Source organism: Drosophila mojavensis, unplaced genomic scaffold (assembly GCF_018153725.1).
Source record: "Drosophila mojavensis isolate 15081-1352.22 unplaced genomic scaffold, ASM1815372v1 contig_36, whole genome shotgun sequence".
Lineage (NCBI taxonomy): Eukaryota > Metazoa > Arthropoda > Insecta > Diptera > Drosophilidae > Drosophila > Drosophila mojavensis.
The window spans coordinates 8,879,680-8,900,347 of NW_025318858.1; the positions used below are offsets into that span (position 1 = coordinate 8,879,680).

Below are 20,668 nucleotides of genomic sequence, written 5' to 3' on the forward strand. Positions count from 1 at the left end.
TTTCCGCTTTGACAAGTTTTTCTCATAATGTTGGCATTAAAATAAAGTTTTTCTACAGATCTTTTCAGCCTCAAGTTACTGAGAGAACTTGTCCAGTTAACTTCTGGCCTTTGTGAACAGCATGAAAGCGTTTTCCATTTTTTTCTAATTTAGAATCATAATTTTTGTTGTTTCTTCTGTTTTGTGAATTTATGTTCATGTTTATGCCAATCTAAATGGAATTAAATTGCGTGGATATAGCTAAAAGGGTTAACATATAATAACATTATTTTTAATGACAACAGAATGCTTGGAGAAAGAATCGGAAAGCGGAAAAATAATCATATATATATAAGATTATTATTATAAATTTAGTATAAATATAGAAAAAATTAATATCCTAAAAAAATTAATGAAATAAAATAATAAATATAAATAAATAAGAATCGGAAAGCGGAAAAATAATTATAAATATATTATATTATTTTTATAAATGTAAGGACGAATTTCCTAAAAATATTAATGATGTAAAAAAATATGTACATACAAAATATTTTCGTAATAAGTAAATTTATTCAAGCAAAACCAATCAAATAAATCAAATAAATAAACAAATTGCTTTAAGCGATATCATGATTCTACTGAAAATTATTATTAATAGCAAATTTGTATTATTATCATTATTTACAGTTATTGCAATTTTAATGTCTCTTTATGCAAAAAAAAAAAGACTGATGTTTCCCTAGAGATAATTTAAATAAAAATTTGCAAACAATAAAATTAATGGACATCTAAATACAAGAAAAATGTGAAATTTTTAAAATAATATTTGCATATTTTTCTTGTATTTATATTTCCATTTTAATTTAATTTAATTGAGATAATGGAGAAAATATATAGAACTCAGTATCTAGTTTTTATACATATTAGCGCTAATAATAATTTGTTAATATAATATAATTAATTAATCAAAACAAATTTGAAAAAGGTTTTATTTTTAATTTATTTATTTATTTTTTTTTTTTTTCTTTTCAAAAAGCAATAAAAATATAATATACATAAATATATCAAATGGCATAAATACAAAAGCACACATATAATATATAAATACATGCAAATAATTATGAAATGAAAGTGAGTAAATGCCTCGAGGGCAATTGCCCCAAAACAGAGAGCGGGGAAAGCGCAATGTCTAGATGGATAATTGTTTATTTTCAGCACAATTTATTGCTGAATACACCTGCGGCTCGGCCAGACAGACATTCAGGCTAAAGACAGTTCAGAAATATATATACATATATATATTTATATATATAGGTGTATATAACCCCCAATTGCCCCTGGGGTTTGTATTGGATCAAATTGCATGCACATTTCATGCCTTTGAAAATGCCATTGGCTTCGGTCTCGAAAATATGCCAACTGTGGGCGAGGTTGTTGCTTGTGGGCCATATGCGAGTGTAAACTGGCTATAATTTGTATAGCAAACAGAGCAACTGTGTGAGAGAGGGAGAGTAGGAGAGAGAGAGAGAGAGAGAGAGAGAGAGAGAGAAATTGAGTGAGAGAGTGCGAACTAGTGACGTTTCAGTTTGATTTTAGGCCCCGATTCGGTTTGTTTTTGGAGCCGTTGTGTTGACCGTTTGGATCATGTAAATAAAACATTTAAACCGATTGGCAAATATTTGGCAGCTGCAGCGCTTTAAGCCAGCCAGCGTCGATGCTCGCACTTTAAGGACGCTCGCCCGAAGCCCATGGAGCAGGCAATAGCCCAAAACTCGACTAACAACAAGAACTATGGGCAACCTCGAGCGGCAAAGTTCAAATTCAATTACCTTTCAAATATTTGCATTTTGCGACACAAAGTTCCGTCATAATGTGCACAATGGCTGCCACTCGAATGCCACTTGAAAGCCAAGCGAATGGACGGCGGGTGAGTGGCTGGGTGGGTGAGTGGGTGTAGACGAACGGGTAGTTGACTATAAAGAACGAACCGACAACGGAAGGAGCACTCAAAACAGTTGCCGCTAATGTCGTTCTGCACGTCCAGGACGTCGTCCTTCTGCTGCGACTGCAGCCTTGTCGGGATCGCAGTAGCAGCAGCAGCAGAAACAGCAACAGCAACAACAACAGCAGCAGCAGCAACAATGACGTTAACTTTTGCCGCCTACTGCCGTCCCCTTTCAAAACAATTACAAAACAAAGGCCAACGCCAGCGCGGGGCATGTGGTTGTGTGTGTGTGTGTGTGAGTGTGCGTATGTGTGTGTGTCGGGCGCATAAAAATACCAAATAAGCCAATTTCGAAACAGAACTTGCTGCAACATTGCCAGGCACCCAGTGATTCCCCTTCCCATCAAGGAAGGGCGCAGCAGCCAAAGGTTTGGCAGTTTTTTCAATGCCAGCTCTGAGCAGTCGAGTGAGATAGTACTTAAAAAGCCTATTAGCTATGAGAGTGAATAGGAAATGGAATTAGTCAAAGACAGTTGTTCTTTATTTAATATATTTTCCTTTCTAAATAAAAATAAAGTCTGTTAAAATAACAAGACAAGTTGGGATAGGGAAAGTAAATGAAAGCGTGTGAGAGACTGATGCAAGATTTTGATATAATCAGAGAGACAGATTAATAGACAGAGCTAGAGCTAGCTATTCATTTAATATAGAAAGAGATAGACAGAGCCAAGCTTAAGATATAATTAAAGAGATTGATTGCTAGACAGAGATAGGGAAATATTTAATGGTAATATAATAGAGACGAATATTTTAAATATAAAGTCAGGATAGACAGTGAAATAAGCATAAGAGAAAAAAGTAGATATACCAGTGACAAAAATTTATATTTAAAATAGAAAGGCAAAGATGGAATGCATATTAGAAAAAGGGAAAGGTTGGGAAAGACAAGGAAATGAAGATGGTGGAAGATAAAATAAAGGGAAAAGATATAGCCAATGGGGTTGAAGGAATTGATATAAATGCAAGACACTATTAGAGAGATAAAAACTTCTACTAGGAGCGAAATAGACAGAACAAAAATGGTAAAGAAAGAAGAAAAAGTGTACTGCAGACTGAGAAAAAGAGGGCAAATTTGTAAAATACACAAAAATGTGAAATGTAAAAACAAAAATCACAGCTAGACTCAGATATATATAGAAAGTAAGCTTGAAAAACCACACAAAGCAGATAGCCGAAAAAAACGAGGACTGACGTGGGAGTAAGAATGACTTAGAGCTAATGATAGACTGACGGAGATATAAAAATAGATCTAATTATTTCGTATTTCATTATGTTCGTCAAACAAAATGTGACTTATTTACCTTATTCTAAATTTGTAGAGAATGCAAAATGTCGACTATGTAAACCCAAAATCATGTTAGTTTTATTTTATTTTACAGTGGTATATTTTATATTGTTTTTTATTTTAACTCCTTTTTTTGTGTTTGGCCACGCAAAGTTGAACGTGGACTGGGTGGCTGTCGCACGTAACTTTTGCTGCCAACTATGTGAAACGTTGTTGGAGGACCAATTTTTGGTATTGCTTTCTGTAAGGCTAGCCCTGCCGTCCTGCGCCCGCTTTCTCTGTCTCTGTTTGTCTCTCCGACTATGAGAGCAATGCGGGCGCATGTGTCTCGCTGCTGCTGCTGCTGCTGCTGCTGCTGCTGCTGCTATTGCAACAAAGTGCATTGAAAATTATTTCTTTTGTTTATTAAAATTGTTTTGCGAGCTTTATTGAAAATGAGACGGAAATGGCAACAGCTAACAGTTGGGTCCTTGGTTGCCATGAATCCCCAGGTCCTGCCCTTGGCCAGTTATGTGTTGTGTGTCTGAACGGCACGCACCTTGCCCTGGCGACTGACAAATTTTATGCTAGCTCCCTCTCTGTCTCCCTCTCTCTATCTGTGTGTGCGCGCGTGGGTCGAGCTGATACATGTGGCATGTTTTATGCATGTAGACCACGCCGTATCAAAACGAAAGACAGTTCCTAGTTGCCAGCTTATATTTACATGCAGAATTTTTCCTTCTCATACTGCCACGCATCAAATGAACGCGTGCTGAGTGCGCATTCTGGATTAAGGAGCAGGGGCAGAGCAGAGTGTCGGCGACGAGTGATGAGTGCTATGCGAGCAAACGAAGGGGCTGTGCATGTTCAAAGATGCCTCCGAATGCATTTGGCGTCCAATGCAAAGGCAGATCTGCATACGAGCATAATAAATATATGCTCGACACACACACATACAGATGCGCATATATGCATACATGTATAGCAATACAGATATATATGTGGCTGCATGGCCACTGGCAATGGCATTATATAAAATGCATAGAATTTTCGCTATATTCCATGCATTTAAAGGCGAAATTTATGTTATGCATGCTCCCGTCCAAAGCGAAATTGCAACAAAAGGGCAAACGCGAAAGGTAAGCAACAACTTGCAACGTTCCCTTTGAATGCAGCTACTATTGATTGAAAATATTATGGCAAGCAGTCTTACAGCTCAAAACAAATAAGAAGGCTCTAGTCGAGACTGCTCGGCTAGGAGATACCCTGAACCCTCCAAGTTGATATTCTACTCATTCTGCGCTTCTTTTATGCACACATGCATACACACGCATCCACACGCATGATTAATCATGAGCTCTGCGTAGTTAGCAGCGACTGCGCTTGAGCAGCGCTGCAGTGTGGACAATATTTTGAGAATTTACTTGTTGAATAATTTCTTTTGTAGACGGACAATCTTAATGAAACTTTCAGAGCATGATCATATGGTTAAAATATGTGTACATTCCAAATTACAAAATCTTTGTATCGATCAACTTTATATACACAGTAAATCTGAAGTCTCGAGGTCTGAAAATGTTCAAATTAGGCTGAAAAAACCAAATCAATTTTTCGATTATTCTCGACAAAAAAGGTATCGGATGAGTTTTCGAAAAAAATAAGATGAACTTGTACTGCGTATGGTACACACGAGTATTCATGCTAAATTTCAGCTCTCTAGCTCTTGTAACTTCTGAGATCGACGCACTCATACGGATGGACGGACGGACAGGGCTATATCAAGAATATATATACTCTATGGGGTTCCCATTTTCAATGGGTTCAGGGCATAAATAGGTGAGGTATGCCAAAGTTAATCAAATTTTGTACAACAAATAAATACTGAATGAATAGCGAATCTACAAAATGAAACTCTAAAACTTTGTACCCTTTGTATGTATTTCAGTTTATCGCAAAATATTAAATACAGATCAATAAATGTTGATCAATTACCATTTAATCAAGTTAATTACCTCAAATTGATTGATGTGGTATTTTTAGCTATTTAGTCTACTGTATATGGCTGTTTTTTTAAAGAGTATCTGTCAATCATGCATGTCCCAGAAATGTTTAAAATTATCTAAAAATAATTTATAAATATTTATTTATTCCATTTTATTTTCTTTAGCTTACAAAACGACTAGTGTAATAAGTAAATAAAGATCCCAAAAATTTAGCTTATTGTTGAATTCTATAAATAAATAAATTTCTTAAATCTTGTAGGGTAACATGTAGTCGTGCATATAAAATAAATCACTACTGCTAATGGTACTACAATTATTTGATTGATTCTCGCGTTAATATATATAGTTTGTAGATTATTACAGTGTATCTAATATAATATAATAGATATGTTTTCACATTATTATACACAGTTGAAACATATTTACGAAATAGCCCAAGAAAAACAAGAAATACAAAACAGATTACGCTGAACAAACTAACAAAGGTCAGCTATCTATAGAGCAAATAAACTGTTTAAATACATACATACAATATAAATGTGTACATATATAAAGAAGAGTTGAGATTAAAGGAAAATTTGTATTGGAGGGCAAGTGATAGTACTATCGCTTATTTAAACGGAATATTTGAACTGAACTGAGCGAGCACAAATGAAATTGTTGCGCTCGGAAAATCCATTAATTTCAATATTTAATGCATTCATCTAAGTCCCCAAAAGCAAATCACGACACGACAAGAAAACAAATCGTTAAACATTAAAAACTCGACTCGCTGTCGCTGCTGCGAATTACGGATTCTGCGATGCGAACACGAATGCGGATGCGGATGCGGATACTGCGTATCCGAATGCGGATGCGTACTGCTGTGAGTGGCAAATCCTTTACAAAGCTGTGCAACATTTTCTTACAATTTTAGTGGCAACGCTTTTAATTAGCTCGCTTCAGCTATCGCTGGCATAGTCGCGGCAATCCTCCGCCCCCGCCTCCGCCCCCGCCCCCTCAGGCAACAGTCAGTGGCGAAACGCCTTAAAAGGATTTATGCAAACGCATCAGCTGTGGGGAAATTATTCCAAAAGCCACTCCCAGTGATTCCCTGCGACTGCTCTGGCGATTCATTATGCGTACTTACTATTTACCACTAGAATCGCTGTCCTGGATTCCGATAGTCAAAATCGTGCTATGCCATAAGCTCAGCCATCAATCTAAAAAGCTTAAGAGCAAGTGTCTTCTGTTACGCCAATAATTTAGTTCTGTTTACTACAAATGCTTCTTATATATATGTATATATACATATGTTTGTGTGTGTGTGAAGCAGCTTGTATGTAGGCAAGAGAGAAAGAGATAGACATATTTGACTGTCACACTCTATAATCCGTTAGAAATAAATTTTTTCCGATATTTTAAACCCTATGGACATATTCAACTATAATGAAATATAATTTTGATTTACATTTCTGTAATATCTGTGCCAATTGCAAAATACATCAAACGGACATATATCTATGTAACGGATATGTCTATATATATAATTAATCAATTTTTTTAATTATAATTTTCTGTAATATTTGTGTAAATCCATACAATTAAAAAAATATGGTATACATATATATACGAGAGCTTTTAAATTTTTTTTTTTTTTTTTTATTTGTTAAAGCCATACGAGGTTTTTCGATAACCCCTTTGTGAGCCTATTATCTGGAACGTATTACTGAAAATGGTTTTGACAACTCTGTCGCCTGTTCAATAATCGCAGCAGCTTTAAAGTATGCTATAAAATTATGGGTATGCCATTTGATATTATATTGATATTATAAACTACCCCGTATGGCTTTAATAAATCAAAAAATAAAAAAAATAAAAAAAATATATACTGTATATATTTTATATATACTTATGAAAACATACATTATAATATATATAAAATATTTTTTTTATATATATACTTTTGAATACTATATATTGAAAATACATGTTTTAAGCATCTACGACAAAAATATAAGAAGTGCATAGGTTTCTCTACGTGCTCCACTATATTCACAGCAACAAATCACAAAAAAAAGAATTTCAGGATAGTTTTGTGAAAGCTTATGTAACAGTCAGAAGGAGGCGTGGCAATTGAATATAATGCATATGTATTGTTTACGAACTGAGTATATATATTTTTGTTTTCGTTTTCCAAAGCAATACACCATTTTATTGGTTCTTATCAACAATTTAATTGTTTCCGAATTCCGTTGAGTCTTTCATTGCCAGCGTCACTTCCATTACTTCAAGGGGCGCTTGATAAGCTCAGACTTATATGTATAACACATTTTATATACACTTTTATATATTCTGTATATACAAAATTAATTTGAAAAAATCATTTTTAGTGGTTTTCCCATTGTTTGTGTTTATTTCGCAATTGTTTCGACGCCAATCTCTCACGATTTTCGTGTATAAAAAGGCGCGTTGTTCAATGTTGTACAGTTAGAACATTTTTGGCGGTGCTGAAGTAAAATCGACAGACTTTTAAAATGAAATTATTCGTAAGTATTCAAGAGCGTTCACAAAATTTACTCAAAAACGAATGACTTATATTATTTACTTTCAAAGATCGTATTCTTTGCCGTGATCGTGGCTGTTTTGGCCGCTCCCCATGGCGGTGGACTTGGTCAACCAGGTTATGGACCAGGTGGACTCGGTCAACCAGGATTCGGACCAGGTGGACTCGGTCAACCAGGATTCGGAGTAGGTGGACACGGTCACCAAGGCTTCGGACCAGGAGTTCACGGTCACCAAGGCTTCGGACCAGGAGGTCACGGTCAGCAGGGCTTCGGACCAGGAGGTCACGGTCAGCAGGGCTTCGGACACGTTGGACACGCCAACTTACACAATCAACATGGCCTCGGCGGTGGACACAATCATCACGGTCGTTATTAAGCATTCAAATTCAATAAAGATATAAGCCATACGGCCTAAAACTTACTGAATGCTACAATACATGTTTCTTGTTACTGTTAGGGATCCTAAGAAACTATGCAAAATTCACATTTAAATGTGTTTTTGGCTAATGAATAAGGAAAATGTCAATGCAGCAGTTCAACATTACCGTAAGATGAGCATATGAATATATATCTCATTATGTATTTCGTCTTGAAGCGGTTTGCTTCGTGGACAGCTCTTGATGAAGTTTCATGCTATCAAAACAGCCTTAAAGCATGCTATGCTCTAATCAAATTAAATACAATACTTCTCAATTCTTATCAATTGCTAAACGTTGTCAGTAATTCTGAAAAAAAGAAACATGGCAGTTCTGAAATATATATTAATCATTATTTTCGTAGAATGAGCTAAAATAATTTTAATTAAATTAATTTTAATCATGCCAATAGCTAAGAATGACTTCGAAAACGAATTCGCATTGAAATATAAATAAATAAAATATGTAAAACTATATAAAATATAAAATTATGTAATTCAAATATTAAATAAAGAAGCCACATTGATACAGCATCAAGTACAGTCGAGTCCCAATAATAATTCGAAATGTGTTTTTTCGATTTACACAGAAATTAAAAATTAATTGTCGAGAATGCATTTTTTCGACGGAATAGAATATTTTTCGATTTAACGCGATTTTTGATTTAGTAGGGAACAAATTATTGCGACTCGACCGTATCATTTACATAGAATATGATATATAAAGAAATAATTACATTTGTAAAACAAATACAATACAACTTGCAAATGCAAAGTAAAGAAGCTCTTCTCGTTGCATTTATCTACTTTTTGGTTTTATATAATGTGGTGCATATATACGGCTTCCTTATTTATTATATTTATTTTGTATTTTATTTTCATTATTTTTCAAATTTATTACTATTTTTTGTTTTTTTTTTTTTTTTTTTTTTTAATTGTATGTGCATGCTTATCAGTGCTCTATACCCTAAACATATTAGAATGGGCATGTAAGGTATTATGGCTTTGCACCATCTCATGTCAGTCTAACCGAATGTATAATCTTGCATAATAATTGATTAATTAGCAGCTACTTTGCATTTAAATTTATTTAAAGGAACAATATCGCAGAAGGACTAAGACGTTGCTTTGTATCCTGTATAAACCAAAGGAGTGTTTAATAATTTTAATTAATTTTTGCTAAGCTTGTTCACATATCATTTGCACTTTGAGTAGACAAGTTTTATATATGTCAATTTCAGCTCAATTGAATTGGGGGGCTTTTTGTTATTCTTGCTGATTCATCTAATCAATTTGGTTGTTTTCGTCGCTTAGTTTTAAGAGACGCTCGCGATAAGCTTCAGACTGTATGTGTGTACATATTAGTAGAAAAGCAATGTACATTAAATATATAGTATATATAGAAATAAATTTGTTTTTTCCGTTGTTTGTTTTTGTTCGGCAAATGTTTTGATGCCAATCTCTCACGATAGCCGGGTATAAAAGCCCCTGCGCTAGATGCATTCCAAGTAGAACTTTTTTGGAAGCGCTGCATCAAATTCAACAAATTTTCAAAATGAAATTATTCGTAAGTTCTCAGAAAGATTCTTGGATTGTATTCAAAAACTTATGATTTTTTTATTTCCTTTGAAAGATCGTATTCTTAGCACTGGTCGTGGCTGTTCTGGCCGTACCCCAGCGTGGTGGTCAACAGGGATTCGGCCAAGGTGATCGCGGTCAACACGGCTTCGGCCAAGGCGGTCACGGTCAACAGGGATTCGGCCAAGGTGATCGCGGTCAACACGGCTTCGGCCAAGGCGGTCACGGTCAACAAGGATTTGGACCAGGTGATCGCGGTAAACAAGGATTCGGCCAAGGCGGTCGCGATCAACAAGGATTCGGCCAAGGTGGTCGCGGTCAACAAGGATTCGGCCAAGGTGGTCGCGGTCAACAAGGATTCGGACCAGGTGATCGCGGTCATCAAGGACTCGGCCAAGGCGGTCGCGGTCAACAAGGCGGACAACATGGACGCCCTGGCTATTAATATTAACAAAGTCAATAAACCTTATTGACTAAAATTTACCAACATCGAAATATGTCTAACTTGTTGTAGGGAATCATAAGGTAGCCAGACGTTACATATCTCTTAGCATTCTCAATAGCTTCACTGATATGCAATACGTCAGTCTACTCGTATATTACGGGTGGACTCCTAGACAACACTATCTCTGCATAGCTGACCCTGGAATGTGTCAATGCCAACTTAGATTAACATATGTGACACGCATGGCAATTAAATATTGAAGGATGGGAAAGAGCCAAGCTAATCCACTTTTATGGTGTGCAATCTTCAATTTTCCAAAAAGCCGAAATGGAAACACAGGTCAAAATACGCATAAGGGCAGTCCAGCATATTTGAGGGCATATGTTCAGTGCAGATAAGCCGACCCGCATAAATATAAATAAGTGCGTTTTCGTTTGGGTTGCAGTTCAGTTGCTCAGGTATAAGTTATGTAGTATGTAAATGATAGCAGTGGGTTCGGCAGTTGAGATTTTTGACTTAAAAGACGCAGACAGTGCGCTCTAGAGTTCATTGTTGGCAGAGTCGTCGTCATGAAACTGTTGGTCAGTATAATATTTTGGTGGAGTATATAGAGTATATTGCTAACAAAAGTTATATTTCAATTATATTTGAATATAGATAATATTATTTTCGTTACTTGCGGTTTTCGCCACTTCATTGGCAGCGCCCCAATATGGACGACGCGGTGGTGGTGGAGGCAATCGAGGTGGATACCAAAAACCGCAACAAAACTACCATCACAACCCACATCACAGTCCATATCACCACAACTCACATCATAATCAGAAACATCATTCACATCATCACCGCTTTTAATTGCAGCGTGGCATTGCCTACACTGTGGACAATTTTCAATGCTCAATAAACGGTATTAATAAAAACATTCAGTACTATTTTAATACAAATTAGCCAGATTACTGATTTCACAAAGGAAGGAAATATGTACATACATAATTTATATCTACATACACACATTTCTCTAAATCTGCCTGTTGTCCTGCTCGCACCCAGCATTCGTTAAGCAACTGAAGCTAGTTTCATCGCTTACTGGTGGCTTTGCTTGAATGTACACTTATTTGTGCATATGTATATATATCTCCCTCGATCACCCTGGCATTTACACTTGCACATATCTATGTACATCTCACTCGATCACACTCGCATTTCATTTGTGTGTGTGTGTGTCTTAAGCGATATTCGGCTGCTTTCATATTTGCGCTGCTCGCACTCGCGCAGAGAGTGTACCGTGTTGTTATTGTTGCGCTCTCGATTTTTGTTTTGCTTTGTCTTCCCATTTACTTTGCTGCCTTAAGTTATTTTTGTTTTCTTTGGCAACAATGAAAAGGAGTGCAGGTACGGTGGTCAATGGAAGCAACTGTGAATAAGACATGAGAGGAAGAAAGAGAAAGAGTGCGTTCCGCTGGGCAAATTCCGCTTTGAATTCTAACTGCACAAACGAGACTCATATTACGAGTATGTGCATGTGTTTGCTCTTGAGCACTTTGTTGGTATCTGCTGACCCTAAACGCAACTCTAAACTCAATGGTTTATTTCAATCCGCAGGCAATGAAACCTCGCGCTCTTTTTGGGTGCTTTGCGTTGGAAATAAAAAAACCCTACTAATTACTGAAAGGTTCCCACATGAGCATTACAGGATTACCAGTAAGAAACTTATTTGTATACTTTATGGAAGTTTAATTGTTTTCGCAAATGGCACGAAATAATTACGAAAAATAAACGACTCTCAACATATTTTTGCTCCTGGTGGGGAGTAGCGAGCAGTCGATTACAGTAGATTTTGCCACATCAGCTTAAATCTTGGGCGCAGGGAGGTAGTGGCTCGTCGGGCCACGTCCAGCAAGGCGGTTCTGCGCGCGGTTTAGCGCTAGCGCCGACTAGCAGCAGCGATAACAGCAGCAGCTGCGATAGAAGAAGAGAGAGAGAGTGAGTGAGTGATAGAAATAAAGAGAACGAATAAGATGGTGAGAGCACAAACGCATGAGTTCATATAAATATGCATGTATGTTCTCATATACTTACACAGCACTTGAAATTCATTCTTACTGATGCTACAAGCTTCTCGGATGCTCTGGAAGTTATTTTCACCCAATGCTCAGCTCAATCTTGTCAACTAACAAATATTTAGATAATAAGCTTGAATCACAACACAAAATACATTATACAACAAAAAAAGAATTTGCACAGTCTGTAAAGCTCAACTGAACTTTACAACATTTGTTGAGATTAAACATTCCAAAAGTGTGTCCCAATAATATAAAATTCACTGTGAGTGCACAGCACATAAAAATGAATACAAATATTTCGATTTACTTATGAGCTCAGTAGAGTATTACAGATGCTTCAATAGCCGATCGCTTGGCGTTCAAAAAGCGATTTGTTGGGCAAGGTAAATAAAATATTCTGATAGGACGTACTTTATTGGGTCAAGTATGTCGTATTGTATGAAATCTCTGCTCTGGTCTCTCTCAGATTTCACGGTCGCAGACAACACTTTTATTTCTTATATTAATTTCTTATTTCTGTTTTTTTTTTTTGTTGTTTATTCGATTTGTTTTTGTTTTTTATGTGTGTGTATGTACTGCGCAATTTGTAAATGTCATTCTTATCTGACCCAATAATCCGACATGTTAATTGCAATTGCATTTGTAATATATATTTCCTGTTACCGTTTGCTATCATTTGAATTCCATTGGCTAACTGAAAAATAGTCAATGTGGACTGTGAATGTGGTAGCTGTGGAGTATTCCCCTAAGAATATATGTAGAAACAATTGAGTTTCATTTTTATTGACAGTGAAACAAAGTCTAGTATTAATTAGATACGACATATGTGCTTCGTGCCTCTAGGATAAACCCTTTCATAACTAACGCGCGCTCTCAACAATAAATTCAAATTCGTATTTATTGAGCTTTCTATATTTCTTATCAGTTGTTTATTTTCATTTTTATAAAACTAGAAATAATTATATATTATTTATAAATCTTCATATACGCAACTAAACAAGTCGAGAATTTTCTATAATTAAAAACAACTTTCCATCAAATCCCATATCAGAAAGAGATAAATAAATAACAATAAAAAAATTAAGCAAACAGTTATCATTTATTATTATTTTTGTTGTGGGTTTTTTTTTTTTTAGAATTTCAGTTTGGTGCTCTGAAAAGCAAAGGAAACCGGAAATTTATTTGTGCGGCGGTTGCAAGTGGTAAATAAAAGAGCAGCAACTGCTTAAGTACCAGTTACGGGCATATCCCCAATGGCTATTTTGCAACCTTTGCCCTTTGGCTGGGCTCCTTTGGCAGCACTGGCTGGCTTGCATCGCCGTTGCCTTGGCTTAAAAACGCAGCCAAGTGCAAAGGCCACCTGGCAGCATCTCCAGTTGGCCAAATTGTTGTTGCTATTGTTCTTGCCGGCATATCTCTGGGCTTCCGGTTCGTCACGCACACACACACACTGACACGCCCACTTGCCACAAATTTCGGTTGTGGGCGGGCAGGCAATGTGCAGCCATTGAGCGCAAATGTGCCAAATAATGACTTGCAGGCGAGTGCAATTTATATGATAAGCAACAAAAATAAATTGCAGGCAATTCATTTTACTTAAATGCAGCAGCAACAGCAACAACAGCAGTCGACAATGAGCTGCTGCTGCGTTGGCAACTTTAACACACACGTACACACACACTCACACACACTTCCACACATTTACAGTTCAGGTAACTCGTTGTATATCATTTGAAAATTTTGTGCGTGTCTGGCAGCTATGTTGATTTACTTGGGAGTTGCCTAATGAAGCTCGAGCGATATGACAAAATGCAAATGGCAAAAGATTTGAAAATTTATTGAGACGATTTACGGGCGTTTTACGGCTAACTTCCTAAATACTGCATACTTTTGAGCTGCACATTTTATTCTACGAAAATGCAAACATTTCCTTTGCTTTGCGTTTCAATTGAATTTCTAAATCGATTCGATGAATTGGCAGATATTAACTCAGTGTGCATTGATCTAATAATAATGATGATAATTGTGAAAAGGCTAATGATGACAATTATGAATTATAATGCTAATCATAATGATAAAACGATTGACATTATTCAAGATTCGATAATGATGAACAAGTATTTTATGAATTAAATATAATCAATTCAATATATAATTTGTAATTTCAATGATATTAATTATGTTGCTGATAATAATAAGATTCTATATACAATATATGATCTGATATATAAGTAGACAAAAATTGGGCAATAATACCAATAAAAATAACAATCATGATGTTTTGTGATAATCACAATGATAATGGTCAAGATTATGGTAATAATCATGATACGCGTAATAACTAATGAATGGTAAAATAGATAAATAATGGTAAATCTAATAGAGAAATAACCAAATGCAAAATTATTTCCCTCCTATTGCCATTTATAATAGGAAAGAATCGAGCAAACAATCTCTAAAAACTTCTGCTATAGTTCAGGCAATTCAATAGGCAAATCAAAGCCAAACGACAGTTTGGCTCCTCTTTTTGGCCAACGTTCGAGAAGGCAATGCAGTTGCATAGCTAGCAGTTTATTGCTCTTATGGCCTCTCTGCATCTGCATGCGTTTGGGGCTACTCGAATTGCTAGGCTGCTTTCCGTAGCAGGCTCGTGTTGCTAATGAGCCGACAGTGTTGGCCAATTGAGCATGTCCGAAGCTGCAAGCGAAATTAATGTGAAAATTGAGGCCCTAATGCGACGATTCTCAGACTTTTGCTTAGCAGAGCGACAAGTGTAGAAAGGTGTAAAAGAGGCATGACCTGACCCAACAGGGCGCGTTTGTCGAGACTACTCCAACAGCCACAACATTCTCATGCATAGCGCTAACAGCTACAGCAAATCCAGTTGTCCATATTCCGTATTCATATGCAAAATTAATGCCAAAACTCTGGCAGGTCTCTCGGGCGACAACTGCAGACTGCATCAAAACGAAGTCTCCAGCAGCATTCAGAGGGCAGCGAAAATAAAATAGAAAGCCCTCCACAGTTAAGTAGAAGCTGAGTTACACTTCTGCAGAGTGAACTAAATATATTAAAATAGAAAGCAAATACTTTCTTCTGCAGCAGATCAATCACTGAATTTATATTAAAGGAATAGTAATACAGTCAAAATCAATATCAGACATTTAAAAAAAAATAGCTTTTTATCTTCTGATTTTAGACTTCATTAATGTTCGGATTCCTAAATCTAGTTAAAAGACCCAAGAGTACTAATATTATAGACCTCATTTTGACTGCATCGAATAAGTATGATCTGAGACATTTAGCTACTAGAAACAATTTCAGAACATTCCTGCAACATCAAGTGAAATTTCAATTTATTATACTCCCGCTGTCAACTTGATTGTCAAGCTGTGTATACCCACTTCAGTGCCCTGACACAAAAGAGCAACAGCATCCGTTGACCCGACAGCTACAGGCCATAGCCATGCCCCTGCCTGGTGCCACTCCCATTGTCCCGGCACCTCCTGCGCATTGTCCAACTCCTTTGGAGTGTCCTTCATTGTTGAAAGCTGAACCTTGGGAGCAATCAGTGGATTATACGCTGCTTTACAAGAGACGTGGTGCTGGCATTTGGCCGTCACTGTACTTGATTTTTTCACTCTCTTCCCATCTCTCTCTCTCTCACTCACTGGCTGTTACTTTGTCATGCATTTGTATGGCTCTGGCAAAGCAAGAGAGCGAGCGAAATAGAGAGAGAGAGAGAGAGACGGTGCACGCAGAGTTCGCGTTGTGTGCAACACTTTTATGCATTCATTGTTCGTTAAGGGGTATGCATGTGTGTGTGTTTTTGTTAAAACATAAATTTAACTGCAAGCGCTTGGAGCGTGTGACAAGGCCACAGGAATTCAAAACAAAAGTTGCAACAAATACCAAACACGCCATAAAGACAACAACAGCAACAAGAACGTGCTGCAGCCGCCAACACATAGACATAAATTGCAAGCCGGTCATTTGCTCTCTCGCTCTTGCTGCGCCGCTCCCACTCACTCCTCTCTTCCCGTTGCGTACCTCGTCGACCCTCTGTGGCGAAAAGAATGACAGGAAACCGGATGTGAGTGCATGCCTTTTGTGCATGCAACGAATTATTCAGTTGACATACAGGATGTGTGCTTTGTTGCTGTTGTTGTTGTTGTTGCTGCTGTTATTATTGTAGTTTCTGCTGGCTGCCTGGTCGCAGACCCACCTTTGCCGCCCCTCCTTCCCTCTGACCACTTCAAGGACAGCTTCGCCAGCTCCTAACACTTTGTTAATTTCATAAAATGCATAGCCTACGCAAAACTAAAAATTTTCTTTTGACTAAGTTTTTATTTAATTTAATGTAAATACAAACATTTTTTGTATTATTATTATTTACTCGATAAGTTGGCCACTAACTGATTGCATTTTTTTTGTTTTCGACACATCTGTCATAATTCCAGCACAATCCAAACTCTTGACCGTGACACTAAGAGTTTCCTTCCAAGGGATCTACTCTCGCACTACTACTCTTCTCTCACTTGCACTCATTGTCATGCTTAGGCTCTGGCCCGATATATAGAAACGGAGCAAAATCGCTTCAATTTTGTCTTGATTGCCTCCTACTGTTGCAATAGTATTAATGAGAGAGCTTGTTTATCCGTGTGAGCCTGCGCTTTACTTGCAGCGCTTTTCATTTCTTATGCCTGCTAGCTCTCAGTCCAAGAGCGAGAAAGAGATAAAGCTAGCTGCTGCTGAACAAAGTCCAGGCTACCGCTAAGTGAGAGCGAGAGGGTATGCTTATGATTTCAACGAACTTAACGAACTTAGCTACAAAGGGGCAGCACTAAGAAGCTAATAGTAAGCACTGAGTAAACGTATTATTAAACAAGATGCAATTTTTATATATTATAACATTAATATGCTCTAATGAATATTCTATCATAGGGCATTATAGAGTCGAGGCTAGCTATTCTGCTGCTTAGATTGTTATTACCAATGCCTCATTCTATGGTGGTGTACTTTATGATTATTGTTATTACACTCATGTAAGTATTTCATATGAACAAACACACCCACAAATTTTAAAGGCAATTTTTCAATTTTATGTAGGCAACTCATAAATAAAACCTGGTCGAGCTTTTCGAGTGTAATCAAAAAGTGCGTGCTAACTAAATTGTTATTGCTTTCAAATGTCACGTATCATTATCATAATTTTTTCGCTTGACATTTTTAAGTAGCTGCCATAAATGTTTATAACTTTTACACATGCCCACACACCCACATACAGGCACATATACTTTCTATTAACCCTGCATTGCCTACGGCCTTGTGCGGCCTCTTTGCGTTATTGGACCCCAGGGAGGCACCGAAGGGAGGCGAGCGAGGATCTCCCCAACAAACACACTCGCATACACGTAGACACCTTGCCTTTCATATTCATAATTTATGGCTGCATTTGCCAACTGCCTTTTATTATTGTTGTTGACGAGTGCGATAAGGCCGAAAAGAAACCTGCTCGTTGGGGAAAGGTTGGGGTCGCTTTTTGCTTGATATGGAGAAGAAGTCCTAAACGATGTCAAAGATGCTTTTCGTTAACTTGCAATTATCATGGAAACATTTTTAATAACCATCTGCTGAAAGCCAAAAAGGGCGTATAGTTAAAAAGAAAAATCGATACCCATAACAAAAATTGTGAGAAATTTAACATCAACATTAAATGAATTTCTAAGCACAAATTTTAAAATCTTTGAAGCATTTGGCATCAATACGCATTTTAAGAGAAATATGATATTCTGATATGATTTATCTACGTATTTATAACGAATTTTTATTTTTTTATTTAATAATATTAAATACTTAAAGAAGCCAATTGCTTGCAGAAGCAAAATGGAATTGCTCAAATTATCATAACCTCAACACACTTGCTATGCTTTCGCACTTACTTACATACGTTACAATTAAAAAGTATCAAAATCACGTATACGACACGTTAACACACTCGATATGCATTATACTTAAGACGAATCGCCTTTTTATACAATTTGTTCCATTTGAAACGGATAACTCAGTTTAATACTTCAAATTAGCAATGAATGTCTCTATTTCGCTGTATTAAAGTGAAATCTCTGAAATGGATTAAATTTACACTATTGTTCCAGTATTAAAGGAAAATATCCATTTAAAGTGGAGAAAATTGAATATCTGTATCTGTATCTGTATCTCTATCTGAATTTTCCAAATAAATCCATTATACCCTGATTTCCCATTTTCAATGGGTTCACGGTATAAAAACACTCAACTCAGTTTTTATAAAAATTAGCCAATTTACTGATATCACCAAAGCAGCTAGCGCATATTGACATATATAATTCATATCTACACACACATTTCTCTAACGCAACTATTGCATAAACATGTATTTTGACATATGTATGTATATCTCCCTCGATCACCCTGGCATTTACACTTGCACATATCTATGTACATCTCACTCGATCACACTGCTTTCGTATTTACGCTGCTCGCACTCGCACAGAGAGTGTAACGTGTTGTTATTGTTGCGCTCTCGATTTTTGTTTTGCCTTCTCTTCCCATTTACTATGCTGTCTTAAAATATTTTTATATTGCAGGTACGGTGGCAACTGTGAATAAGACGGGAGAGGAAGAAAGAGAAAGACAGCGCGTTCCGCTGGGCAAATTCTTATTTGAATTCTAACTGCACAAACGAGACTCATATTAAGAGTATGTGCATGTGTTTGCTCTTGATGACTGTGTTGGTGTCTGCTGACCCTAAACGCAACTCTAAACTCAATGGTTTATTTCAATCCGCAGGCAATGAAACCTCGCGCTCTTTATGTGTGTTTTCCCTTGGAAATAAAAATCCGTACTAATTACTGAAAGGTTCCCAGCCACATGAGCATTACAAAATTACCAGTAAGAAACTTATTTGTATGCTTTATGGAAGTTTAATTGTTTTCGCAAATGGTACGAAATAATTACGAAAATAAACGACTCTACTTATTTTGGGTACCGGGTGGGCCGGGAGGTCCACACCACGGTGGGCTATAGCAAGGCGGCTCTGAGAGCGGGTCTGAGGTCGGTCTAGCGCTAGCGCCGGCTAGCAGCATAGATAACAGCAGCAACTGCGATAGAAATAAAGAGAGGGAGTGTTATAGAAACAAAGAGAGCGAATAATATAGTGAGAGTAAAAACGCACGAGTTTATATAAACATGCATGTATGTTCTCATATACTTACACAGTACTTGAAATTCATTCCTACGGACAATGGAAACTTCTTGGATGCTCTGGAAGTTCATAAAAAACTCAATTTACTTATATTTTCAACCAATGTTCAGCTCAATCTTATCAACTAACAAATATTTAGGCACAACAAGTAAGAAAACTCTAGTCGAGAATGCACGACTAAACGGGGGCTTAAAATCGTTGACGCATTTGGCATCAATAGGCATTTTTAGAGAAATTTGATATTCTGATACGATTTATCTACGTATTTTGAAGGATATTTTTTTTTTTTTTTTTTTAATATTAAATACTTAAAGAAGCCAAATGCTTACAGAAGCAAAATGGAATTACTGAAATTATCATAACCTCAACACACTTGCTATGCTTTCGCACTTACTTACGTCAATTACAATTAAAAAGTATCAAAACACGATAACACACTCGATATGCACTATACTTAAGACGAATCGCCTTTTTATACAATTTGTTCCATTTGATACGGATAACTCAGTTTAATACTTCAAATTAGCAATGAATGTCTCTATTTCGCTGTATTAAAGTGAAATCTCTGAAATGGATCAAATTGTATTTAACACTATTGTTCCGGTATTAAAGGAAAAGATCCATTTGAAGTGGAGCAAATTGAATATCTGTATCTGAATCTGAATCTGAATCTGAATCTGTATCTGTATCTGTATCTGTATCTGTATCTGTATCTGTATCTGTATCTGTATCTGTATCTGTATCTGTATCTGTATCTGTATCTGTATCTGTATCTGTATCTGTATCTGTATCTGTATCTGTATCTGTATCTGTATCTGTATCTGTATCTGTATCTGTATCTGTATCTGTATCTGTATCTGTATCTGTATCTGTATCTGTATCTGTATCTGTATCTGTATCTGTATCTGTATCTGTATCTGTATCTGTATCTGTATCTGTATCTGTATCTGTATCTGTATCTGTATCTGTATCTGTATCTGTATCTGTATCTGTATCTGTATCTGTATCTGTATCTGTATCTGTATCTGTATCTGTATCTGTATCTGTATCTGTATCTGTATCTGTATCTGTATCTGTATCTGTATCTGTATCTGTATCTGTATCTGTATCTGTATCTGTAT

The 20,668-nt window shown here is 36.5% G+C and overlaps 2 protein-coding genes and 2 long non-coding RNA genes across 14 annotated transcripts; 2 read left to right on the forward strand and 2 right to left on the reverse strand.

Annotated features, from left to right (window-relative positions):
- The first annotated feature begins 7,676 nt into the window (after positions 1–7,676).
- LOC6576372 (antifungal protein) lies at positions 7,677–10,288 on the forward strand. Of its 4 annotated transcripts, XM_015165142.3 has the most exons (3): positions 9,679–9,782; positions 9,849–9,908; positions 9,969–10,288. In XM_015165142.3, the coding sequence occupies exons 1-3, from the start codon at positions 9,771–9,773 to the stop codon at positions 10,236–10,238; spliced, it is 342 nt and encodes a 113-aa protein (XP_015020628.1). In that variant the 5' UTR covers positions 9,679–9,770; the 3' UTR covers positions 10,239–10,288. The 4 variants fall into 4 exon arrangements, with proteins under 4 accessions (XP_002002362.1, XP_032584949.1, XP_015020628.1 ...); XM_002002326.4 differs by lacking the exons at positions 9,679–9,782; positions 9,849–9,908; positions 9,969–10,288 and adding exons at positions 7,677–7,782; positions 7,850–8,234; XM_032729058.1 differs by lacking the exon at positions 9,679–9,782 and adding an exon at positions 7,756–7,782 and having other exon boundaries at positions 9,849–10,288.
- Positions 10,289–11,948: 1,660 nt separating this feature from the next.
- Positions 11,949–18,328, reverse strand: LOC26527466. 2 transcript variants are annotated; one of them, XR_006357160.1, is made up of 3 exons: positions 18,252–18,328; positions 12,318–12,408; positions 11,949–12,197 (listed from the first exon to the last, which is right to left on the reverse strand). It is a non-coding gene; the product is annotated as an uncharacterized LOC26527466 (long non-coding RNA). The 2 variants fall into 2 exon arrangements; XR_001449377.3 differs by having other exon boundaries at positions 18,248–18,328.
- A 46-nt stretch (positions 18,329–18,374) lies between these two features.
- On the forward strand, positions 18,375–19,200 carry LOC122757217. 3 transcript variants are annotated; one of them, XR_006357163.1, is made up of 3 exons: positions 18,594–18,730; positions 18,931–19,042; positions 19,133–19,200. It is a non-coding gene; the product is annotated as an uncharacterized LOC122757217 (long non-coding RNA). The 3 variants fall into 3 exon arrangements; XR_006357162.1 differs by lacking the exon at positions 18,594–18,730 and adding an exon at positions 18,375–18,583 and having other exon boundaries at positions 18,931–19,200; XR_006357161.1 differs by having other exon boundaries at positions 18,931–19,200.
- Positions 19,201–19,243: 43 nt separating this feature from the next.
- On the reverse strand, positions 19,244–19,998 carry LOC26528172. 5 transcript variants are annotated; one of them, XR_004363905.2, is made up of 3 exons: positions 19,946–19,998; positions 19,558–19,606; positions 19,244–19,443 (listed from the first exon to the last, which is right to left on the reverse strand). XR_004363905.2 is itself a non-coding variant. In XM_032729025.1 (3 exons), the coding sequence occupies exons 1-3, from the start codon at positions 19,769–19,771 to the stop codon at positions 19,315–19,317; spliced, it is 273 nt and encodes a 90-aa protein (XP_032584916.1). In that variant the 5' UTR covers positions 19,772–19,786; the 3' UTR covers positions 19,244–19,314. The 5 variants fall into 5 exon arrangements, 1 of the variants encoding a protein (XP_032584916.1); XR_004363906.2 differs by having other exon boundaries at positions 19,942–19,960; XR_004363907.2 differs by lacking the exon at positions 19,946–19,998 and adding an exon at positions 19,911–19,941.
- Positions 19,999–20,668: the final 670 nt, after the last annotated feature.

What these genes read in the sequence shown, in the direction of transcription:
- LOC26528172 (XM_032729025.1), bottom strand. Translation starts at nt 19,771, where the DNA reads ATGCCTATTGATGCCAAATGCGTCAACGATTTTAAGCCCCCGTTTAGT. An exon ending in CTTGTTGTGCCTAAATATTT is followed by an intron (nt 19,607 to 19,676) that starts GTTAGTTGATAA and finishes ATGAACTTCCAG; the next exon opens with AGCATCCAAGAAGTTTCCAT. An exon ending in GAATGAATTTCAAGTACTGT is followed by an intron (nt 19,444 to 19,557) that starts GTAAGTATATGA and finishes TTTCTATCGCAG; the next exon opens with TTGCTGCTGTTATCTATGCT.